At 41.3% G+C, this 25734-nt stretch overlaps 1 protein-coding gene across 1 annotated transcript in view; it reads left to right on the forward strand.

Annotated features, from left to right (window-relative positions):
* The window catches only part of lamb2 (laminin, beta 2 (laminin S)), a 70003-nt gene that overhangs the window by 30243 nt on the left and 14026 nt on the right, over nucleotides 1-25734 (forward strand). The window contains exons 3-20 of the mRNA XM_034218493.1: nucleotides 2689-2858; nucleotides 3002-3137; nucleotides 6357-6430; nucleotides 6786-6974; nucleotides 7578-7641; nucleotides 14860-15062; nucleotides 15181-15301; nucleotides 15775-15963; nucleotides 16289-16468; nucleotides 17136-17248; nucleotides 18818-18897; nucleotides 22742-22877; nucleotides 22983-23141; nucleotides 23931-24058; nucleotides 24140-24272; nucleotides 24379-24571; nucleotides 24946-25089; nucleotides 25314-25545. Of these exons, the coding sequence (XP_034074384.1) occupies nucleotides 2689-2858; nucleotides 3002-3137; nucleotides 6357-6430; nucleotides 6786-6974; nucleotides 7578-7641; nucleotides 14860-15062; nucleotides 15181-15301; nucleotides 15775-15963; nucleotides 16289-16468; nucleotides 17136-17248; nucleotides 18818-18897; nucleotides 22742-22877; nucleotides 22983-23141; nucleotides 23931-24058; nucleotides 24140-24272; nucleotides 24379-24571; nucleotides 24946-25089; nucleotides 25314-25545 (2644 nt within the window). The remainder of the gene's footprint in view (nucleotides 1-2688; nucleotides 2859-3001; nucleotides 3138-6356; nucleotides 6431-6785; nucleotides 6975-7577; nucleotides 7642-14859; nucleotides 15063-15180; nucleotides 15302-15774; nucleotides 15964-16288; nucleotides 16469-17135; nucleotides 17249-18817; nucleotides 18898-22741; nucleotides 22878-22982; nucleotides 23142-23930; nucleotides 24059-24139; nucleotides 24273-24378; nucleotides 24572-24945; nucleotides 25090-25313; nucleotides 25546-25734) is intronic.

Consider the following 25734-nt stretch of genomic DNA (forward strand, 5'->3'; position numbering starts at 1 on the left):
GCAGCTGCCCACTCCCGCTGTCCCCAAATGTGCCCGACCAAAAAACACAAACGATACAACGCAGACTAAAGAAAACAAGGGGAATTTACAACAACAACACTAAAAGCACTTGGATGTTAGGGTTTTCTTTTAGGTGAGTTTCAGTTTCTACATATCTATATTTTACCTTACTGTTTTGTATGTGCTATAAATGCATTTTAATTGGTGAAAATGTGCAGCTTGAGTCCTAAAAACAACATGAGGCAGTGGTACATTCTCTCAGTGCTTCTCAAAGTGTGGTCCGCGGACCACTGGTGGTCCGTGAGCGCCCCCTAGTGGTCCGTAAGTATATTGGTAAAATTTCACATTTGAAATTAATTAATTAATTAAAGTTTTCCGCACTCTCGCGGGAATATCTCCGCAATGGAGGGAGCTTAAGTTTCACTTTCAATTGCATGATATAGCCCAGATAAACACCTTCATCACACATGTGGCCACTTGTTTGTACCATTTTCAGGCGATTTATAAAAAACAATGTGTTTTTGGATATTTGTGGAGTTAGGTGGTCCGCGAGTGGTTTTTTATTGGTTAAGTGGTCCTTGGTATGAAAAAGTTTGAGAAACACTGCATTAGAGCAATAAGTGATGCAAAAACAATTGTTTTTCCCCACCTCTTTTTTTCATTTTGTAAGGACCTCAAACGTGTAAAAATGATTTAAGGTTTTAAGCCATAATTATAGAAGAGTAACATTTCGATCCGATTTATTAAACAGATAACAGGTATGTTGTTCTTCTCTCTTGCCTTTTGTGGCTTTCGTACTTCTCTGACAGATATGTTCACATCTCCATCTGGAGGATTAAGCTATGAGATTCATTATTTTGAATACGTATGATTATTTCCAAAAGTTGATGACCTTAGTTGACCTTGTAGTTTCCAGATTGAGCCTGTAGCCTGGGCCTCTAGTCGGGTCAGTTGTTTGGGCCTCCTGCAGACAGCAGAGCCTGTTCACCTGTAGGGTATTGTCCTGAGATAATCCCCCTCCCACTGGAGGTTGTCTCAACATTGACCCGGCTCCTGATCAAGCAGTAGCTGTGGAGTCGCAGGGGGCCAGGGGCCAGGGTCCAGCTCAATAAACCCTCTGTACCCCATGACCTTGGTGAGGCTTCTGCACAACAAGTGTGTAGGAAGCATTTCTCCAAGAGCTGTAAACCATGACAAATCTGATCATTTACCATAATCTTCCTTTTGATGCCCACACGTTGTCTTATTGCATATTGTGCCTTGGTATGGTTTTTGTTTTATTATGTCCCTACCTCTGTTTTTTTGTACTGCCCTCAATAATACATGTATAATATAATAATCAAGCATAAATAAATAAAGATAAATTAAAGCGTATATAAATATAATAAAATAATAAATTAAATAAAAACAATACATCTGATCAAAATATTTTATTTACTGAGAAAAATAAATAAAGCTTCACCATAGGTTGGCTGCATGCTCGGTAAAAGATAGTTCCAATGTAGCCCTAACCCTAACCCAATCTTCTTAACCATAAGGTCATATTTCTCACTTAAAGGTGGGGTAGGTAAGTTTGAGAAACCGGCTCGAGATACACTTTTTGTTATATTCCATGGAATGCTCTAAACATCCGATAGCAATGAATATCTTAAGTGCTTTGACAAAAAATCCATACAAAAATGTCATCTGTGGAAGCCGTAATACTGTAAAAGTACATCCAATCCGTTTAGCCGGGCCGGCTAAACGGATTGGATTGCCGCCCTGTCTGTCAGCCTTCCATCTCGTGCACACACAAATGTATCTTATCTGAAGCCAGTTGAGCAGCACTTGAAATGTTTGGCTCTATGAAACCTGATGTACTTATATGATTCTGTTTTCTTCAAGGTTGTGTCTTCCTGGTCGAATGTACTTATTGTAAGTCGCTTTGGACAAAAGCGTCAGCTAAATGCAATGTAATGTAATATAATGTATCTCGTGCCCTCATTGGGCGTGCCGTCATTGGGCGTGCATTGCAGCAGTACTTCAATGACTCGCCAGCAACATGCGGCCACTTTCACCAGTCTGCTGACGTCATGTGCGCGTTCATGTGTGTTGGAGGAGGTGCTCTGTAAGGAAGTCTGAAGGAAGGGGCGGATTCTTTTCGGCTGTGTACTTTCAAATTGTAGTGCACTCGAGCCGGTTTCTGAAACTTACCTACCCCACCTTTAATACATCAATCTTGTATTACAATTAGAAATATAACTTTACACTTCAAGAAAATCACACTTAAATCAAACTTTAAACTCACAAAAACGTTATACGTCTTACGATAATAACAATTGTGCAATATCTCTAATAGAAACAATTTACACAGAAGACTCTAATATTTAATTCAAGAGACATGTCCTTGAATCCCTGTCGCCTCTTTATTCACTCCTTTATGATGAGATCTTCCTGGAGCAAAATCACAATGAAGAACTGATGCCAAAAAAAGTGCAGTTTCACTCCCCATTCTGGAGTCTGTCTCCCTTAGGAAGCAATAAGTCATGTTGATGTTGTGCCTTTTTTATGCCATAAAGAAGAGTAGTGATTTCAAGAATTGTATTTGCCAACACAAGCTGGTACATGTTTGCTCTATTCAAGTACAATGCCAGTCTGCACTGCAGTTTCCTGTTGATTATAATCCATTTCCTGTCTCTCTCCCTCTAGTCCTGGCTGTTGCCGTTGGCCAGGAGCCCGACTACAGCCACGGCTGTGCCCATGGCAGCTGTTACCCGGCAACAGGAGACTTGCTGGTTGGACGAGAGAAGAGCCTGAAGGCCTCGTCGACATGTGGGATGAGGAGAAAGGAGCCTTACTGCATTGTCAGCCATTTGCAGGTCAGTGTGTTTGTGTTTTGTACTGAGTTTTGTGTCTGCACCTCTTGGCCCATTCTCTACATTCTGTCTGTAATTTTGTGTTTCTCATTGACCCCTGAAGTTCTTCACCTTTGACCTTGTAAACTTTTTTTGTGCTGCCACAGGATGAGAAGAAGTGTTTCGACTGTGACTCCAGGCGGCCATATGACCCAGTGTACAACACCATCAATCACCGCATGGAGAACGTCATCACCACCTTTAAACCTCACCGCAAGAAGTCCTGGTGGCAGTCCGAGAATGGTGAGGAGACTCTATTCTCACTTTTTTTATGAATTGACATAAATCTTCAGACAGTCCTCTATAAAAAAAGAAATGGATGCATAGGTGGTCTCGGCAAGCAACTCATCTTGACCCATACTGTATTTACCTTTTTGTTAGGGGGTAACCTCTAGTGGCCATAGTCATGATACGAGAGAAAAAGAAAGTCAATCTACCTTCTCATGAGATGCGATTTACTCTTTCTTCACCGTGAGGATGGGAGCAGAGCCTTGTGGTGAAAGTGAAGTTTCCTTTTTTTGGTTACCTCCCTTGCGAGCTTCTGCCACTTAGCACAGCTTGGCACAGCTTAGCACAGTTGTCAGTTGTCATCTGGTTGTGGTACAAAAGGACATCCACAATCAACGTCAAAGTTGACATATTTTGAACTTTGAGCGCAATGCTCAGCGACAATATCAAGCTTGGTGACATTTAGGAGCGGTTGCACTTCTGCATTTCTATAGAACCAGAACGGCAAGTCAATGCAGAGCTGTTTTACCACTTGTCATGTGAAAGCAGCTTTAGGCGATCTGGAAAGATGCCCATTGTTTGTGTCACGCAGGAAACCCAAAACTCAACTTTTAATTACGTAATTTATTTCACTTACCAAATATGTGAAACATACGTAACTCACATACGTAAACTTACCCTGCCAAAGTATGTTTATGTGACTAAATGAATATGGCCTCTACTTGAAGGTTAAGCTTTGAAGTTAAAGCTATATATATTGAGGCAAGATAGAGGGGAGAAGTAAATGGATATAAAAAGATGAGTCGGTGTATATAGAAGCAGAAATATTCCAATTGGAAAGCAGCAAAGGTTCCTTTAAATGTATTTAAACCACACGAGCAGTAAGAAACTGGTAGCTATAGAGAATTGAAAAGCAGTATTACATTTGACCACAAACACACTCTGAGCAGCTACAGATGGGCTTAATAACAGAGTAGGTCCTGCTCTGGCTCCTAAACGGAAAGAGAGAATGGGGAAAGAGAAAGGAAAAAGCTCTGATGGCAACAAACAGGGAACATTGGGGAAGTATTTAAGACTGAAGTGACAGACGGAAGGGGGACTGATGTATTTCCTCTAACAATGTCAAAGCTGTGTGCAGAGGTGGACACAAGGCTCATTTGTATCTGTTTGTGAGCCATGTTGCTGTGATGGAGTGCTGATGAGCAGCAGTGCAGGCCCAGAATAGAACAGAGAAACAGAAGAAGAAGGGGGACAGGAAGTATCAGGCTATTTTTACCCCTGGTTGCTGCAGCTTTCCATGGCATCTTTAAGGGCATTTCCATGGTGACCGTGGCACAGTGTGCCTGATTGATATGAGTACAGAAGTTTTATTGTGAGTGATGTTTTACAATTTATTATGTATTACTTTCCCAACCAACCTCTATATCAGCAAGATGGGCCATATTGTGCTTTTTGGGGTTTCCCTGTGGTGTGTTCTATAGGTTTCTGTGCATGTAAATGGTCTGCCAAGGCTAACATCCCTGTCTTCCCTGCTGAGGGAGTTGCTCTCCCCCACACTCTGCCATAGTGACATAACTCTGTAACATTCACACTTATTTTAGCTAGCACTCCAACACATTGTACGTGATAGGCTAAAGGACAGGACATCGCTTAGCTGTTGATCAATCACAACAGAGCCAGCCAGCTAACCAATCAGAGAAGACTGGGCTCTGGTTTCAGACAGAGGGTGAAAAGAGGTGCTGCAGCACAGGCAGTATGATAAAAATAAAGAGCTTTCTGAACATTAAAGGATGGAAACATGTCACTGTAGAGACACTGAATACTAATATGAAAATGAGCATATTTATATATATATAGAAACAAACTGCACTCTTTTTCTGTGGACAACTGTACTCTCTTGGCTAGAAAAAGACCAGCACTAACTCCACCGTATGTCACACTTGTTGTGTTGACACAAGATTAATAATCTTTCCAGTGAGAAAAGATGTACTCAGATTGGTAGATAAACCACATTTTTAAAAATATAAGTGTCAGAGACTTGGTCCCAAAATATTACTTAGGTAAAAGTTCAGCACTTTTATTACCAACATTTACTAAAAATAATCAAAGAACAAATATTAATTATGCAGAATTGCAAGTCTTGGAACAATTTCCTGTCAGCATGACTACATTCACCTTTTCATCCACTGCAAGATCATTCTTATATCTTTATTTTACAATACATATGCTGTCTATAATCCCTTTATTGTATTAACGGTGAGTGCAGCAGCCCAGGTTCCTCTAAAGCGGCGATATGTTATTGGTTCCTACACAACGCAACACAACACTGTTATTGGTACTTCAAATTCATGTCCACTTGTCACATATAGCTCTACAAGCTATATGTTGTTTGTTCAAAGTAGCCTTCAGTATAGCAAGTGCTATAGCAGGGTTTACTTAGTCACTTAACAGGCTTTTCTCTCCTCTTTTTTTGGCAACTCTGGGACAGTATTCCACAATAACAACCTCCCACACATTTGAAATATTGTTGAGTGCAGCTTAAATATGTAGGTGGACCATATTTATATAACACAGGATACCATCTGCATTTCTCCTTTGCTTCCCCACTCTGGTTTTGGTTTTACTATCATGCCTTAGGCTGTTTGCCACACACCTTCACACTGTTATTATCTGCAAGTCATAAATGTTAAAAAGGTGATTTCCCCACTATACATGGATGTGTGAGGGCACATGCATTTTTCTAAAACATGTCACTGAGTAGGCCCCAAAACATATGCATATGTTTATCACAGACCTATGTTGTGGTTTGTCTTCAGATCACCAGATTAAAAGTTGAGTGTTAGGTTCTAAAATAAAAAATTCACGTGGTGCCGCTTTCATGTATTAGTGTGCACGAGCGGGGAAATCCTCTCGGCTTGTGCTCTACGTGTACGTGTAATACAGAACAGAGGAGAAGAGTGAAAGTGGTTCTTCAGGATATTTGTTGGAGTATAACTCAGGAAGTGTGTGGGCTTTAACATGCACTCTGCAATTTGTCCTGCCAACACTGAATGAGTTTTCCTGTCAACATGCCATTCCTCAAGCCAAAATCTTGGTTGCTACTTAACTCACTCCTCCTAGCCATAACTCTCAGTTATCCATCTATCTAAAAGTGATGATATAGATGGAACATGTGGTTTATATTGTATTAATACAATAAAGTTGCTTTCATTAACATACTATTTTGTCTAACAGGAAAGTCTGATGTCATTATCCAGCTGGATCTGGAAGCAGAGTTTCATTTCACTCACCTGATTATGACCTTTAAGGTAGGAAAAAAGCGTGATTGTTAACTTTGTTTGGCTTGTATGAGTGGTGCAGTAATGAGTCCTTAACCCGGGAATGTGTTGGCATTTTAGCTTGTCTCAAAGTCAATGGTTTTATGAAATTGTGTTTCGTAAGATGCCTGAAATAATGTTTGTGGTGAAAGTGTTTTGCTCTAAGACATTAAATATATCAGTTAATGTGAATGTCTGAAGCTTTTACATGTCTTGAAAAAGGCGGCTGTTAGAAAGTGACTAAATACCACTCTATTGCCAAGTAGCTGAAAACCATGACTAACATCTCCATTTATATATATTTGTAGCAAATTCATGGCAGAATCTAAGACATTTTTCTTTGCAGACTTTCCGCCCGGCTGCCATGCTGATTGAACGGTCGTCAGATTTTGGTCGCACCTGGCAGATCTACCGCTACTTTTCCCATGACTGCGCCTCTGCATTCCCCGGAGTCTCCCAGGGTCCTCTGCGCAACATTAATGATGTCATTTGCGAGTCCCGCTACTCTGACATTGAGCCGTCAACTGAGGGAGAGGTGAGAGATCGACAACAGGAATATTTAATGATAGGCACAGTATTTGTCCATTGCAAAAATGTAAAGGTGTAGGTAGGCACCTTTTTTAAACTTATATAATCAGGCTAGCTGTTTCCATTCTTTATTCTAAGCTCAGCCAACCAGAAAAGCTTCATTTGTATTATACAGACAGCAAAGTGTTTTTTATTACCTCATGTAACTTACAGCAAGAGAGCAAAAGACAACACCTTTTTGTTGAGCTCATCCTTGACTTGACTTGGTCACTTAGCCACAACAACAACAACAACAACAACAACAACAACAACAACAACAAAAAGCCACATGTTCAGTTTCCAAATTAGCCCTTAAGCTTAAGACAATGTTTTTCACAGATCCTGAGTTTTTAAGCAATTGTGATCAAATAGACAACTTTTGAAACAGAGAGGACAAAGAACCAACGCTCCTGAATAACCCCAGCACAAATGTACACTCAGGAATACAGACCACAAAGTCTGATTCAGTTTAAAGCTACACTGCTTATTCCACTATTAGTTCTAATCTCATATAGTTCATATATGTGTGTCTGTATCTGTGTGGATAATAAGTTTACATTTCTTAACCTAGGTAATCTACAGAGTGTTGGAGCCTTCCATCAGGATTGAGGATCCATACAGCCCTAGCATCCAGAGTAAGTCACACTCATATTTTCAAAAGCGTATTGATAATGAATATTATAATGAGGTGAAGAAAATCAAAAAAAATGGAAAGTAAATATTACCTATAGAGTTTTAGTGTGTCTATGATGGTAAATGGGCACCGGATAGTTTACCTGATAGAGCCCTTGTACCAGTGGCGGCTGGTGCATTTTTCTCCAGAGGGGGCTCTACCAAAATCTAAGCAAATGTATACACAAACACAAAACATGTCATATCACAACACAGGGCTAGCTCAAAGGCACACAGCACTATATACTGTCTATTATTTTAGTGCCTGTTTTTGTCAACCTCCTTATTATGCTTACAGATCCCTATCCTGTAGCCCTCATTGGACAGATGTGTTTACTTTCCTAAACATGGCTAGTCGCATAGCATCATCCATGTGGACTCTAGTTTGTTCATGCTTTTTAGTTTGTTCCGATATGTGCTTTAAGTCACTCACATCTGTCTGGATCATGCTGGGTCTGGTCCATAGACTGGGCTGGTACTGACGTTTGAAGAAGGAGGCAGGGGGAGCAAAATATCGCACTGGTGTTGCTACAGGTAGTCAGTCCAGCCTTCTTGCTAAACCAGCTCCTTGAAAAAGACACATATACTGCCTTCCTCTGTCCTTAACTCCTGCCTATGTCAGGGTTAACAGGTTTGAGCTCTTTTACTTTCAGCTTTCCCTCCAGTGTCCTCCTCTCAAAGGGTGTTTCTTTAAGTGATTAAACATCATTTTCCTTCTCCATATTCGCTATCTAGTTTTGTTTACTCTCCGCCTCCGTCTAACTCTCTCTCATTCAAACGTCAATCACTCACTCTGGCGCTGCTGCTGCCCCCTAGTTGTTGGCGGGGTAAACGGCTGCTTTGGGTGCAGTTTGGTGTGCCCCGAGCTGCTCCTATCTGTTGCATTGAAGAGCTGCTCCGATCACTTGCATTGAAGAGGTGCGGACTGCGCATGCACCACTTATAACGAGAGTCAATGGCCAAAGATTTCTGCGCTCCAAGCAGGAAACACGTGACTTTAGACATCGTAAAACCATTTTTATCGATATTTAATCATTTTTTTTATTTTGACACACCCCTTATCAAATAGGTGTCTACCAATCAGAGTGTAAGTGGTTAAATCCCCAGACCCTACAGTTGGCATGTGGAAGTGTCATTGGGCAAGATGCTCAACCCCAAATTGCTCCCGTAGGTCTGTTTTTTAAAATGTATTTTACCTTTATTTAACCAGGATAGGTCTCATTGAGATTAAAAATCTCTTTTTCAAGAGAGTCCTGGCCCAAGAATGGTAACAGCACAGTTTCAGACAGTTCTACAGTTACAGACAATTAAAAAACACACAATCACAACACAGTCATACACCAAGTTTCGCCAAAGCATTTACAGACACAGCGGCCTGCTTCAAGGTCAGTTAAAGTTGCTTTGAGTATTTCTAATGAGACCAGCTCTCTGAGTTTCAGCTCAGTTTGAAGCAGGTTCCAAGCTTGAGGGGCAGCGTAACTGAACGCCCTTTTCCCAAGTTCAGTACGGACCTTTGGTACCTGTGGCATTGAATTCAATCGATTAGACAAACAATGACAACATGTTTTAGTTATTTACTTAAAGTAGACCTATCATGCTATATTTGAAACATGTATTGTAGGGCCATACCTATATAAAACATGTCTGTGAAGTTTTTTTTTTCAAAATACCAAACAGATCATGCATTTTAGCCATGCCTCATTTCGCTCTATTTGCTCTTTTCCAGACCTGTTTTTGCAAGGGCTGATTCTGCTTTTGTGGCAGACTACAGCACCACTTACAGGCCTGGCATATGTACTACAGCGTCTCCAGCGCTTTCCAGCGGTCTCTCATTCCCCTGATAGGTGGAGAGTTGCCCATATAGGCAGAGCACCCCTTTTCTGACGTCAGAAAAATTCAAATAATAATCAGCTCCGTTGCAGCCCCGTTTTTAGAGATTTGGGTATGGAGGAAAAGAGAGAGGGTTGTGTTCTCTGACACTTGGTGAGTTCCCTGACACACGACGCATATTCATGTATAAAAGACGTACAAAAGTGCATTTTGCATGATAGGTCCCCTTTAAGGCAGAAACACAGAAAAACATGGTATAATATACATACATACCATGTGAAACAAAAACAAAAAACAAAACATCATAAGACAAAAGTGTTCAGGATTAACTTTCACTAGGATCCTAATGAAATAAAAACCTCCACTACATAAGACCTATCCTGTTCCTCTCTGGGAGCTAAAGTCACATTTGTCCCCATAAATCAACCTCCAGCTGACACAATTAGCTCTTGTTATCCAGCTGTGACGGACTGTAGCAGCCCCTCGTCTCGCTCTGGGGTGTGAAACATGGCCCTGCTGTGTGGAAGACATGCAGAGATGTGAAAAGCAGCTGTTCCTCTCCCACACAGCCTCACTGTCCTGGCCCTCATGTTTAGTCTGGCAGGACATAAGAGCTTTTTCCCAGAAACACGAGCTCCGTTGCCAATGCATCAGCATAGGTCCTCTTGTTCTGCGGTTAAATATCTCACTGCAACCGGCCCACATGAAGACCCCTGACCTCCTCACCACTGAGCAATCTATATTTACTGTTAATGATGCCAAAGTCAACCCTAATGGGTGCATTCTTTTTTTGTTTGCTCATCACTACAGTGAGAGGTGGAGGTTTTTGCCCTGAGTTTCAGTTTAGTGCTATTCAGTTTACAACTTAATAGCACACTTAATTATTTATCGTCAAAAATCATTTTTTATTACTGCATTATAGCGACAGTTTAAACTAGGGCTGTGCGATTATGGCAAAAATCATAATCACGATTATTTGGGTCAATAATTGATATCACGATTATTTTGACGATTATTCATTGACCATTTATTGAACTTTAAAACAAATAATATTTTACCAATAAACAAGATCAACAAATATGTTGGAGCGCACTTCCAAAACCATACTAAACATATATTAATATGATAAATAAAAATAAATTAGACCAAAATAAATTAAATCCAATATGTTGCAGTGCACTGTCACAACCTACTGAAAACTCCTTAACATATAGCCAACATTTTGATTCAACATATTCATTATTCCACTCAGTTAAACGTTGAAGGCTGGCCAACCGTCATGGTCCAGAAGTAACAGGAAATAAATGTTGAACTACAATTTAAGACCAAATAAAAATGTCTAGGCCACCATGACAAATGCAGGTAGGGCTGCTCATGTCATCTCTTAAAGATGTTTTGCAAGAAACACCAGCCTGTGTACATGGTCTGGTTTCAGAGATGAGCGCAGGCAGGTGACGATATTGCCACCTGTACTGAAGACCCTCAGCCACGCCCCGACACATGGGGTGACGCCGGCCAATCACAAAGCTTTGATGCGTTCAAGTGCATTATTCTGGCACAGGAAGATTATGTTACAGGACATTAACGATAAAACAGAATATTGTTGTTCTATTTGTAGACACATCTCGCGATCGACTGGTTGGGCACCTCTAGGATAGACCATAGGTCTGTTGTGGTAGCAAAGTAGTCAGCTGAAGCCACATCTCTCTCAACTTCCCCACGGCATTTGTCATATAGTGCAGGCAGCGCAGACCTGCTGAAATAATACCGAGACGGCATCGCGTAACGCTTGTCCAACGTGTTGACAAGTTGCTTAAAGCCCTGGTTGCTAACAGTGCTAACTGGGCACATATCTTTAGCGATGTGGAATGTAATGGCAAAGTACTTGCAAATAGTGGAAATAGTTTTACCCTTCTTTTTAACGAGTTGCTGCTCTTGTTCTGACATCTTCGCTCGCGCTGAACACTCACAACACATGTCACTCCCACGTGGCCGAGTGGGTTTTTAGGAAGGGGCGAAAGCGCACCCAGCAAAATAATCGTATTTTGTCAATTATGCTGTTTTCATAATCGTCGCAAGCCATAATCGTAATCGCGATTAAAATACGATTAATTGCACAGCCCTAGTTTAAACAATTGGTTAGAGTTGTAAATTGAATCCAAACAACACAAAATCAGACAAAATGACCTAGTTATTTTTATACAATGTAACAACTGGGTCATTTTTATGCAGCAATTCGATTATGTTTAAGAATCAAAGTAACTTGGTTATGTTCAGTAATTGATTATGGGTAGACTTAAGATATGTACTTTTGTTAGTTACTTCGTTTAATTACTCAACCCACTTCTGTGATATGTCAAACGAAAATAGGTCACTTCTGTGATACGTCAAAGGGAAATAAGATTTCCTGGAAAGGTAATTGATATTGCAGTTTCGTTAAATTGGAATATAATTTTTGGGAGCTATGATAGCTAACAAGCGTATTTTAGTTGAGGGGTAGCTGGGTCCAACTCACAGTGAGGGAGTAGTGATCAGATTGGCTTGTGCAGAGCAAAGTGCCAGTTCTTGAGTGTATGGTTTGACCATGTCATGGATGTAGAAAAGGATCCCTTCACAGCATGGTAGGACAGTACCAGGGTCTTGAATCGGATTTGGGCAGCAAGGGAAGGGAAAGGAGGAATGGTGTAATGTGGGAGAACCTAGGTGGAGTTGCTGCATTCTGAATAAGCTCGGAGGTCGAGTGTCCTTAAAGGTAGAACAGCCAGGAGTTGCAGTGAAGTCGGGAGATTAGAAAGCCTGGACCAAGACCTGCATTGCTTTCGGGGTCAGTAGGGCCGCAGAGGAAGTGTTTTCTGGAGGCTCAGTTAAAGTCCGATTAATCATCCTCTGTCTGACTGATTCAAACTGTGAAGAAGTCATTTGCTACATTATTTCTACAATAATTTACCAACATATTCCAAAAAATGTCCTCCTAATTTCCTAAACTTGGTATTTTAAATGAATACCAGTAAGTAATCCAGTGATAGTTGTCTGTACATCCATGGGTTCTGCTATTGGCTGATGGAAACAGACAGTGTCTTAGTGCAGTGGAGCTGAAGGGATTAGCTCTGTCAGAGAGGGATTATATTACTGCAGATAATGTCAGCAGGGTAATGTAACAGAATGTACACAAATAAAGCCTTCCATCAAATAAAACTGCTGCTTCAACTCCAGCAGGATTTAAATGTAACAGGCAACACAGTAAATAATAAGGAAATGCTATGTTAAAGGTTATTTGTGTTTGTATGAAGACTAAACGCAGGGTGAAGCTGCTCTGATGCTGAATTAGAAATGTTCATAAATAATCTTAGAATTATAATGATCATGTTAATTATGCATAATATGTATGCATGTCATCCCCTCAAATCTATCTATAATTAAGGCACAATACACAAAGAAACAAAAAAGATATACCACATCATTATTTGCCTCATTTACAAATGTAAGCATTTTGTTTTTTTATTCTACAGTATTTCCCCTTTTTTTCATTAATAGTTGACCTCCAGTAAGTGCGTGCGTGCGTGCGTGCGTGCGTGCGTGCGTGCGTGCGTGCGTGCGTGCGTGCGTGCGTGCGTGCGTGCGTGCGTGCGTGCGTGTGGTTGAATCCTGGTGAACAGCCGGACTGTAGCAGCAGACGATGTACCGGCAGATTGACAGGGTGGAAAGACAAGTCTCTCTGGGGAGGAGTTATCTGTCTACCTAGGAAGAACTCCTTACATTTTTAGAGGATAAAGTGGCAGGATGTTGTTAGAACCATTTCAAAACCACATTCCATTATTGTCCGTCATCTTTGGGATTGTCCCCCTTCCCCAGAAATCGACTTGAAGTCCCAAATGACAATTGGATATTGTCAGTCAAACAAAAAAACTTGGCTTGGATTTATGGAGACACAAAAAACACACATACTTCCAATAATTAACTATTTATAGAAAAGGGTTATATAGTAAGATTCTGTAGATAAAGTTCTGCTTTTGACGAAGCTCTGTAAAAACTCAAGCAGCAAAAACTCTGAGAGCTTATCTTTAAACCAAAGAAATAGAATATGAACATTTTCACTTTCATCCCTTTTACTAAATACCAATATAATATATTCTACAAAATGGTTTAGTATGAAATCCACAATCCTAATCTTGAACCAGGAAGTATAAAGTCAGATGAAGTCTAAAATCAGAATGAGGTTGCTATGGGTCCAAAAACACTGCAGAGCAAACCATGATCTTTACCACAAAGTTGTCTTGCTTAAACCTAAGCAATTTGGTTTGTGTGAAGATGGAAGTTTATAGGTCAAATACTGAATTCATGTCAGATTGACCTGTTGCTGAACAGTAACGTTGCATGAGAAGATGAAGTAGCTAGTGTTACGTCCCACCCTTAAAATGTCCCTAACAGAATTCCACCACTTACCTAAACAGAACACAGAAGACACCTTTCAAATAATCAAATCCATACGTTTTTTATAATCAAACAAAGTGTACCAATATCCATTGCCGCCAGAGGCCTCCCCCTTTTGCTGCTGGCACTGGAGCCTTAAGACCTTCCTCTCGATGTGCACCTTGTTGCAGCAACGCAGCACACCTTGGCAGAGGAACTACAGGGGGAAAGCAACAGGGAACACATACAGCCGTAACACTAGCTACTATGGTTACAGTTCCTTGCAATGGCAAAGGTACACACAAAAATGGCCGCCACTCTGATCATCCTGCTAAGTTAATTTAAATGGTAATATCCGTTATGATCCATTGCATTTGAATTCAACAGTCTGAACTATTGCAATGCTGCCTGTGAATGGCAAATGATTTACTCATTACAAAATCTTTTTCTGTTGATCAACACCTATTGTTACATTTCCTATCATGCTTTGTAATGTGTTCACATTGGCGTGATGCTTCAGGTTTGCAATATCCACTGTGTTTGCTCCATTGATCTACGGTTTACTAATCAGATGTACATCCGTCTTTAAACTGCTCTTGTTTTTTCCCCATACAATGTTATCTTAAGGTGCCTCAAAATTCTCAGGACTAACTAATCCTCAAAACATCCCATAATGCTCTGCCACACACTAAGTTCTGTCATGCTCCACTGGCCTTCACTTCCTATTGCTGCTGAAAAAGGCCTTGGTAAAAAGCGCAAATGTGTGTGTGTTTGTATTGTTAACTCGTGTTTGATGTGCTTCATCCTATACTTAACCAGCTTATACCACACCATCCAACATAACACAGCCTAACTAAACTTAGTGTCCACATGAATCAAATACATGTTCCTGCCTTCTGCTCCTCCCCTCTCTTATTCTCTTCCTGTCCTCTCCCCAACAGGCCAGCTAAAGATCACTAACTTGAGAGTAAACTTCACCAAGCTTCACACACTGGGAGACAACTTGCTAGACCCCAGAGCTGAAATCAAAGAAAAGTATTACTATGCCATGTACGAGCTTGTGGTACGTGGAAACTGCTTCTGCTACGGCCACGCCTCCGAGTGCGCCCGCATCGAAGGCATCAGGGCCGATATAGAAGGAATGGTGAGGCCTCATTTACATTCAGACTTATAATTAATGTGTAATTTAACTCTAGTTTCAAGCGTTTGATTCATCATCTCATGTAGATGACTTCCCCCCCCCACACACTTTTTCCTTTAAGGTTCACGGCAGGTGTGTGTGCAACCATAACACTAGGGGTTTGAACTGTGAAGAGTGTGATGATTTCTGCAATGACCTGCCCTGGAGACCAGCCGAGGGACGCAACACCAACGCCTGCAAGAGTGAGTACAGAGGAGGAAGGGGACAAATAGTGCACAAAAAACACATAGCCATTAAGCGTTGATGACAACAAAGATCAGGCTAATATTACTAGAGTTAGCCATTCCTATTTGTTTGACAGAAATATAATTGCCAACGTATTTGATAATTCACTCATTGTTAAAGTATTTGTTCATAGAAAATGTCACATAATGCTGTTTTTAAATATGCAGATTTTCCTACTTTTTCTGTTTTTATATCATTTAAAGTATTAAAGTAAACACTTCCGTTTTTTTACTAACAAAACGTTTAAGACATTATTTTGGATTGGAAAAACTGGGATTTACATTTTTCAATATTTTGTTATTATATTTAAAAAATATATTAAAAATGTAATCTGTTTGATTCTGATCTATTATTGATGGATAATAAAAAATAAAACAATAATAATATGTTGACATTGACTCATTAGTTTGAAATCTTTCTTTATTTCTAGAGTGTAACTGTAACAGCCAGTCCAGCACGTGCCACTTCGACATGGCCATGTATCAGGCCACGGGAAATGTGAGCGGAGGAGTGTGTGACGACTGTCAGCACAACACCATGGGACGCAACTGTGAGATGTGCAAACCCTTCTACTACCAAGACGCTTTCAAAGATATCAGGGACCCACAAGTCTGTGTTGGTGAGTGTGTGTTTATGCACTTTGTTTTTGCATAGTTTAAACAAACAACATTTGGTGGTAATTATTGCTCAGTGTGTCCCAAATATATATATACTACAGTTAATTCACAGAAGAGGATGGTAACCAATAGTACACTACACATATTGAGTATCTAGCGCATAATATGACATTTTGGGTAAAGCAATACCCTGCAACAGAGAAATGAACTGGGACAAAGTCAGATATAGTAAAACTTTGAAATGGACTATACTGATGGAAGCTTATTGACCCCAACCCACCTTGACACTAACCCAGAACATGCATTACTTACCTTTGTGTCCCACAGCCTGTGACTGCGACCCGGATGGTTCTCAGAATGGAGGGATGTGCGACAGCCACACAGAGCCCTCCCTTGGCATGGTGGGAGGTCAGTGCCGCTGCAAGGCCAATGTGGAGGGGCCGCGCTGCGACAAGTGTAAGACCGGCTACTTCGGCCTGAGCGCTGAAAACCCTCAGGGCTGCCAACGTGAGTACTGACTCTGATAGCACTCACACAAACTGACACTCACACTATCTTCTAGTTTTATGCATATAGACATGATACTTTATTTGTTGTTATTTAAGTTGTATTAAAAATGCAACAAATCTATCAGCCTAATATTTCCACTGTCAACGATGAACCCTTAAACACAAAAAATGGAGGCACAAATCTCACTGCATTATCTTTGATTGGAGTTCAATACTAGCAACAATTTGGGGAAATTATCTTAAAAAAAACAGATGATTTCTCTTTTTTATTGCACAAGAGGTGGGGGACTTTATTTCTGCATATATCCCTTTCACAAAGAGGATTGGGCAGACTGGATGTGGCCTGACAGGCGAAGATCAGGGCAAGAAAAGTCCATGCCTGTGACTTAACAGTTAGACAGTTTTTAGAAAGATGAATTACACAAACATGTATAATCTGTGTTGGTGTGGGGGTCACATTCTTAGGTGAAATTGCACCCTTGCTTACTAGGTTTACTGGTAATTGATCTGACAATGAGAGTTGAATAGACACATATTTCAACTTCAGCTTGACAGTGGTGGCAGCCTGTGTTTGACATTATAACCCAGCTTTCAATATGCTGCACTAACTAATTGAAACTCATCAATCCCCCCCCCCCCCCCCCCCCGCCGCCCTGTGCCCCCAGCTTGCCGCTGCGACCCCAGAGGAACAGTGTCAGGTCGCTCCCAGTGTGACCCCGTCAGTGGAGACTGCTTCTGCAAGCGTCTCGTCACTGGACGCAGCTGTGACCAGTGTTTGGTGAGAAAAAAAACATTGGGTCTGATTGATAATAGGAATTCTTCAAATATTTACTGTGGGTCATTTTCTCTGTCTCTGTCTTTCTCTCCTTACAACATAAAAAGCCCTGGTTCAATTTGTTTTGTTGTCTGTTTATCTTTGACAAAACAAGTTGCAATCATTTTAAAATAACAATTGACATTTTCTTGAATTCTTGAAATACTTAATCTCTCAAAAATAATAATAAAAACATATGTTCAAGGTCTTGATAAAAAAAAAGATTTTTTTTAGGGTAAAACAAAGAGAAAAAATAGTTTGAACCATGTCGGTTAAGGATTGCTGTAGTTTAACATGACACAATCAAATTAAAATGTAATCTCTTTCTCTTACATTTTACTTCAAGGCCCATATTACCCTAATATTTGTTTTACCATTCACTTATAAAGTAGTGCTACTGGTCTTCTTCACTCTTCCTTTCTAAAATGTTCCTCCCACTCTCTCCCCAGAAGCCCTATATGTTAATTGTTGACAAGCTTCCTGTAATAATTCAACCTTGTCCTGAACCTACTCAGCCAGGAATAGTATAGGCAGGAATGTGAGCTCCTGCCTGGGCCCTGTGTCTAAATTTAGCCCAGGGATCCAAGGCTTCTCCGGTTGGTGTGGGTTACAGCAGGCCTAACATGGTCAGGGTCTGGACCTGGTCCTAAAGTGGATCCTGTCTTTTCATGAGCCCTGTGAAGAAGCCTCATTTTAGAGTAATAGTGTAACGTCAAAATTGGACAGAATTTAAAGGAAAAATCTTACTGAGACAAATAATATATCAGTATTATTTTCAATTAAGCTTAAAGGTAGGACATTCACTTCAGAAACACTTTTTGTTATATTCCATGGAATGCTCTTAACATCCCGATAGCAATGAATACATTAAATGCTTTGACAAGAAATACATAAAAAATGTCATCTGTGGAAGCCGTGGCGCTGTAAAAAGCACGACCAATCATCTGAGCCGGCCCGGCTAAAGTAACTGGATGGCCTACCTGCCTGTCAGCCTTCCATCTGTGCACAAACTTATCTCGTGCCCTCATTGGTCATGTGCGCGTTCGTGTGTGTTGGAGGAGGGGCTCTGTAAGGAAGTCTGAAGGAAGGGGCAGATTTCAAATTCTAGCGCACTCTTGCTGGTTTCTCCATTCTTACCTACCCTACCTTTAATTGTGGAGTTTATGCCATTACTAATTTATCTTGTTCACTCTCCAAACAAAACAAAAACAAACAAAAAACAGGCATAAGTACAAATCCATCAGTCAAAACATACTGAAGAAAAATTGTGAAATTGCTACCTTCAAAAACCCAGTCAGTCAACTCCTTTTGAAGAGAATCTCAGAATGCCAATGAAAGAAAAGGGGCAGTGATAGTATGCCCTGAAGCTATGAATGTTGCTTTTTGGGATTAGAGAGCTAGATACAGTCAAACTGCAGTGGGAGTTCCCCTCTCACTCTGTAATCGCATGGAGAGTGATGCATCAAGCCAACTGTCTGTGTCTCCCTGTGTTCCTGCCTGTCAGTAACTCTGTCTGTGTCCTCCTGTCTGTAGCCTGAACACTGGGCTCTGAGCCACGACCTGAACGGCTGCCGGGGCTGCGAATGTGACATCGGAGGAGCCCATGACAACCAGTGAGTGACGCTGTAGCTTAAGTCAGAGCTCACACATGACATCCTCAAGTCTAACCTCATTTGAAACACTTGAAACAAAACAGAGACGATATTAAGTTAACAGAATCTCTCTAGTAATCCAAATAATTCGTTTTTTTTTTTAAATATAGAATCTTTTTTTTTAAATAGAATATAGTGTTTGATATAGTCCCACTTTTTACTAGATCAAATTTCCAGTTTTAACTTGTGTTGTGCCACTGCATCATAGTTCGTAGCAAAAAAATATTCAAATGCCTCTTTTCAGAGGTGGGGGACTTGAGTCACATGACTTGACTCGAGTCGCATATTTTTGGACTTGAGACTTGTTTGACTAACATTGATAAAAGACTCGACTTGACTTTGACTTGGTATTCATGACTTGAGACTTGACTTGAGACAGATGACTTGAACGGACTTTACATTTTAAAATAAAATATTTGAAGAAAGAAAAGAGAGAAAAAGTATCTTGTGCGAACCAGATACTGTATATCTAGCGCATGAGAAAGTTACCGCTGCGCCAAGTAGAAAGTGGAGCACACAGGAGACAACCGTTTCATTGCAGACACACTGTTATGTTTATGTGGGGAAATAGCAGTCCATACATTATTTGAGATATATTTCGAACTCAGACTTAGTACCGGATCGGCAAAACAGGAGAAGAACAGCCTCTGAGAAGTGCAGCACCAGCGCGCAGTGCCTTTCATGCACCACCTTCACTGTGTTTACCTTCATTAGAACAGCTAAAGAGCGACCACAGGCTGCTACGTTTTAACCACACACACCTCTACACACATCGAACTGCCCGATTATTCCCTCTATTACTCGTTTTATGAAGGAGATGTCCGGTCCCCAAGGCGCATGATTTGTGTGTGCAACCCAGTCTCACGGCATTTCGTGTTAGTCACGAAATGTAATCTATTGATTCGTGTTCACCAACACGATTTCCCCCTTTTTTTCATGTCACACAGAACAATTTTAAAAGCAATGTATTTCTATTGGTAGTCTGTTTCGTACCTGCACAAATAATAACAAATTAGAAGGAAAAAAATATGTAAAAAATACAGATTTCAGTATTCTGAGCCCCATTTATTTTCCTCACGGACGGCAATAAATGTCCGACATTATACAATTTAAAATTAAAACAATATAATCGTGGCTTGATATTGAGTAAGACATTTTTTTTATGAACCACACAGCTTCCGGTCTTCCAAGACCCGACCGGACAAAAAGACGTGGTATAGGTAGAAACATACTACCAATAGAAATACATTGCTTTTAAAATCGTTCTGTGTGACACGAAAAAAAGGGGAAAATCGTGTTGGTGAACACGAATCAATAGATTAAATGTATTTCGTGACTATAACACTAAATGCCATAAGACTGGGTTGGTGTGTGTGTGCTCAGCTCCGCTCTGTGTGTGTGAATGAACAGTAATTTACACAGATCTGGCCAATGCCATAGGTATATGTGGGTGTTCCCAAAAGAAAGACATTAGTTTAATCTTAATCTCAATGTAGTGCTAAGTGCACTGTCTACACACACACACACACACACACATATCATGCGCCCTGGTACATACACTATTCCGTTGTATTTGGCTTCGATGCAATATTTCTTTGTGCACAGGCACAGTTAGGAAAACAGTTAGACAGTGTCTTAGGAGAAGCACCTTATACCTCATTCCCACCAACGGTGTTTCGGGGCCGGTTCGGAGCTGGAGCTTGAAAAGCACCGGGTTTTCCTGTTCACACCGCAGCGGAGCAGCCTCTTAGCTCCGGAATCCTTGTTCGTTTCAAGCACCAACAAATTGTCCGGCTACAGCAAAAGCACCGCATACGTCACGCTTACGTCGAGGCTGGGGAAGGGGCAGGGGCGAGATCAACTCCTGAACAACAACAAAAAGCCGGCGTTTTATCCAGTTTGTACACAACGATGGAGAAACTTAACAAGCAGCAGTGGTCCACTGCGTGCCTGCTTTATGAAGCAGGCACGCAAACGGTTACGTCATGACGCAAACGATGACGCAATGACGCAGCACCAGTCGGACTCTGGGCGGTGTGAAAAGAGCCTCCGCTAAACCGAAGAACCGGTTCTGAACCTGAAAAGCTCTAGCACGGCGCTTGAACCGGAGTTGCGTTGGTGTGAATGAGGTATACCTCATGAGGTATACCTCATTCACAGGTATACCTCATTCACACCATGAATCATTCACACCAACGCAACTCCGGTTTGCGTGCCTGCTCCGCTGCGGTGTGAACAGGAAAACCCGGTGATTTTCAAGCTCCAGCTCCGAACCGGCCCTGAAACACCGTTGGTGTGAATTAGGTATTAGACAGGAGAAATGCTGTGACCCTGCTGAAGGGGAGCCAGGGCAGAAGGCTTAACCATTCATCAGAATTTCGTATGACTTGACTTGTGACTCGCTTGACCTGAGCAAAAACTTGACTTGACTTGCTTGACTCTCACCACAGTGACTTGGGACTCGCTTGACCTGAGCAAAAACTTGACTTGACTTGCTTGACTCTCACCACAGTGACTTGGGACTCGCTTGACCTGAGCAAAGACTTGACTTGACTTGCTTGACTCTCACCACAGTGACTTGGGACTTGCTTGAGATTTGTAGGTCAAGACTTGAGACTTGCTCATGACACATGTAGGACTTACTCCCTCTGCCTCTGAAAAGTCAACTATAATTAGACAAATATGAAGACGTTAAACTTTAAACATCCGTGACTTAAACACTTTATCCAGGATAAAAGCCAGCTGTATTCATGTATTCATTATACATGAATACAGCTGGTAAAAGATAAAGTGTTTGAATGCGTACATTAACAGGTTTCTGATATCACTGCACGAGTGGATCTGACTTTAATTACATTTGACTCAAGTGTTTCGTGAACTTAATGTGTTGCTTAAAATAATACGATGTGACACTGTGAGTGTTGCACAGCCAGATACGACTCAAGAAGCTGACTCAGATAAGGAAATATATGATACATTATGATGTGATATGAATGATAATGGGACACATCGACGTCTGCACTCATAGTGCCGCGGACTGTAGGCTACATAATGTTACTTTGATCCGGTTACTTATGTTGTGGCAGATATTTAAGTAAGCTTTCTTAATGCTAATGGTATAATAGTCAGATTGCTCTGAAGATGGAGGTGATATTCTATTCATTTTCACGTTCACACAGTCAGTTGATTTTTGCCGGCCATCTTTCCTGCAACGGCAGTTTTTCTGTATTTCCTTTCTCCTGTAATATGACTTGATCGCTTTAAACCCCACACACTGAGCTCTGATTGGTCAGCAGGCAGTGCTTTCACTGAGTTGATCTCTTATCCTAGAACCTAACCTGCTCCACACCAGGCTAGCCGTTCAGCATAAGTTACCATGGAGATCTAGCAGCTAAGAAGTGAACCAGCGTCGTAGGAGTTTTCCCTGAAGCGAAAATCCGGCTTTGTCGTACAGGCCTCTGTTCTCAAGTCAAATAAACAGGGGATGAACATTTTCTTCAACAACAACACTAATGGCGTTCCCAACAGCCTCAGCTCTTCTGAATTCAGTGTTTTTTATTTAATAATCTAATATTAGTTATGAAAAATGATGATCTAAGATAGTGAAAATGTCAAACATTCTACCTGGATATAAAGCATTTTAGCTAGCTGATGTTAGCACCAGTCAAAAATCCCTGCTATGACCATGTGATGCATTAGAGAGCAGCTAGCATGACAACTTTTAAAAACTGAAACAGTACTTGTTTACTTTGCTGATTAAAAGATAATTACACAACCAATAAGAAACCGCATGTCCTCTTTGTAGCTGCTCCATGGAGAGCGGTCAGTGTCGCTGCCGCAGCCACATGGCAGGACGCCAGTGTACGCAGGTGGAGTCCAGATACTTCTTCATGGCTCTGGATCACTTCCTGTATGAGGCTGAGTTGGCCAAAATGGGACAGGTGAGCCCGCCCATATTCTGTATTAGCCAACTGAATTGGAGTGATTCTGTGTTTTAAATATGGATATACATTTTCAAACATCTGTATATGTGTGTGTATTGTCAGGGCTGTACACTGGAGACCAGGGAGCACCAGCAGGGTCGGCCTGCATCATGGACGGGCTTGGGGTTCGCTCGGGTCCCTGAGGGGGGCACCCTGGAGTTCCTCATCACTGACATCCCCTACTCCATGGAATATGACCTGCTGATCCGCTATGAGTCACAGGTCTGTGTTTTGAGATTAAGCACCTTGCTTTTACATAGTCAGCTGCTCGTTTAAAAATGAAAGTCTTCAATGAATAGTTACTTTTTTGTGAAATCAATTAATCTGACTCTTGCTGAGAGGTATCTTTTATTCGGGGTAATTGGCTGGACTTTTTCATGGCAAAGTCACAGTGACAAAAAAACTCCAGAAAGTATCTAAATCTAAATAACGTTTAAATGTAATACAAATTATGTAGTAACCATTTAACAAGGTATTCAAATCAAACTGCAAACCTTTCAACTTTAATGGCCCTCCGAACAATGATTATAAACAGTTTATAAACCAATTATTAACATTTTACTATATGTTACAAATATGTGCTGTACATGTGACATAATAGATGTCTTGCAAAAAAATCTTAAAGGTTAACACATAATTGAGTTATCGTTAACAATACTTTATGTAGTATATATTATGTTATGTGTGCCATAACAAACTTTTAATATTACTATCACATCTATTAGCAAAGTTGAATTACCTTACAATTTACTATTTAGTAATACAGGTTAATACATTTTTACCAATGTTCTTTGGAAAGAGCCTTGTTGCTCAACGTCTCGATGCACCATTTTACTTCAAATATGTGCAGCTGTTATGTATAAACAACAACTCTGCCTATAAATCAATTTAAAGCATTGGGGATTTATTTCCTATCATTGTGACATCATTATTTGCACCTGTCCTTCTCCCCTTTCTACATTTCATGATGCTTCTGACTGCATATTAACAATATACACTGATCCTACCCAGATGCCCCGGGACTGGGAGGAGGTGCGGATAACGATAGTCCGTCCGGGGCCCATTCCCACCAGCAGCCCCTGTGGAAACACCATCCCGGACGATGACAGATTCCTCGTCTCTCTGCCGGCTGGAGCCAGGTATGAGACTTCAAGACACACACTCATTCACACATACACAACTGCTGAATATGAACTGGGTGCTGACTGTGTCTGCTGCAGGTTCATGGTCCCTCCTCGGGCTGTGTGTCTGGAGCAAGGTGTGACCTACACCCTCCGCTTTGAGTTCAGACGCTATCAGGATGCTAACAGTGTCCTGAACGGAGCAGTGAACGCTTTCCTGCTTGTGGACTCTGTGAGAAGAATTCATTTTTTCAGTGTACTTCAAAATAAGCCTCGGACTCAAAGAAATCATAGTTTTTTTAACTGTCTCTTTTTCATAAACCTGTTCTTTGCACCAGCTTGCGTTGATGCCACGCCACTCCTCCATGGAAATGTTCACTGCGGGAGATGTAGCTTCAAACAACAGGAAGCAGACCTTCGAGCGCTACCGCTGCCACGAGAGGGCGAAGAGCGTGACCCGCCCTATGATCAGTGACACCTGCGCCAAGATCATTACCAGCATGTCGGCCATCATCAATGACGGGGCTCTGCGTGAGTAAAAAAAACCTCACTGTGCCGTGTTTGACGGACACTCAACATGTTTACACTGCAGCAGGCTGCTACGTTACATGACCTCTACCCTGACCTCTGACTGCCCTTTGGAGGAAACAAAAACATAGCCTCATTATTGCGATCAGTGAAGTGAACAGTATTAACAACATTTCTGACTTGTGGAATGTATTTATTGGCCAAGAATGTAACTTCTTATTAACATGTTATTATTATTTGACCATTTACACATCTGCTCTTCATATATCTTACAGGCATCATCCTTTTTTGGTGCTAATATTTTCCCCCCAGAATTCATTATGCAGGATGTCCACATGTTTTACTTTTCATGCCTGTCCCTCTCTGTCCTCCTCTAGCCTGTAATTGCGATCCTCAGGGGTCAATCAGCGCCATGTGTGATGTCCGTGGGGGCCAATGTCCCTGCAGGCCCAGTGTGATTGGTCAACGCTGCGATCAGTGTGCTCCAGGGACTTATGGCTTTGGACCCTCAGGCTGCATAGGTGAGTCGGAGAATTATACATTTTTAGTTTTAGTTAGGAGTTAAGACCTTTGATTAGTTATATGCCATGTAGCTAGCGCCCTCTACTGTCTCAGTACAGAATTTCAAATCTAAAGCCTCTTAACCCAAATTATTTGTAAATTATTCTCCATCCCTCTTTTCACTTTCTTTCTTTTATTCCCTCCCCACTTGACTTATCCTTTTTTCTTTTCTCCCTCGTTCCAGCCTGTGGTTGCAGCTTGGAAGGCGCCGTGACTCGTCTTTGTGACAAGTTCACGGGTCAGTGCCAGTGCCGCCCCGGAGCGTTCGGTCCTCGCTGTGATGGCTGCCAGTCGGGTCACTGGGGCTTCCCCAACTGCAGACTCTGCCAGTGTAACGGACACGCAGAACAGTGTGACCAGAGGACCGGAGCCTGCATCAACTGTAGGGACAACACCGGAGGAGACAAGTGTGACAGGTGAGGCTTCAGAGAGAAGAGGCTGCAAGACATCAGGGTAGAATATATCGTAGGGAGATAAAAAAGAGATTGAAAAAGCAGTTTTGTTCTTCTTTCTCTGATGATGTTATAACAAAAGTATGAGTTTGATTATAGAACATTTTATGTACGTTTACTATGTTGTTTCAAAGTTGTCAGTTACAGTTTAGA

Source organism: Gymnodraco acuticeps, unplaced genomic scaffold (genome assembly GCF_902827175.1).
Source record: "Gymnodraco acuticeps unplaced genomic scaffold, fGymAcu1.1, whole genome shotgun sequence".
In the NCBI taxonomy this organism is placed as follows: Eukaryota; Metazoa; Chordata; class Actinopteri; order Perciformes; family Bathydraconidae; genus Gymnodraco; species Gymnodraco acuticeps.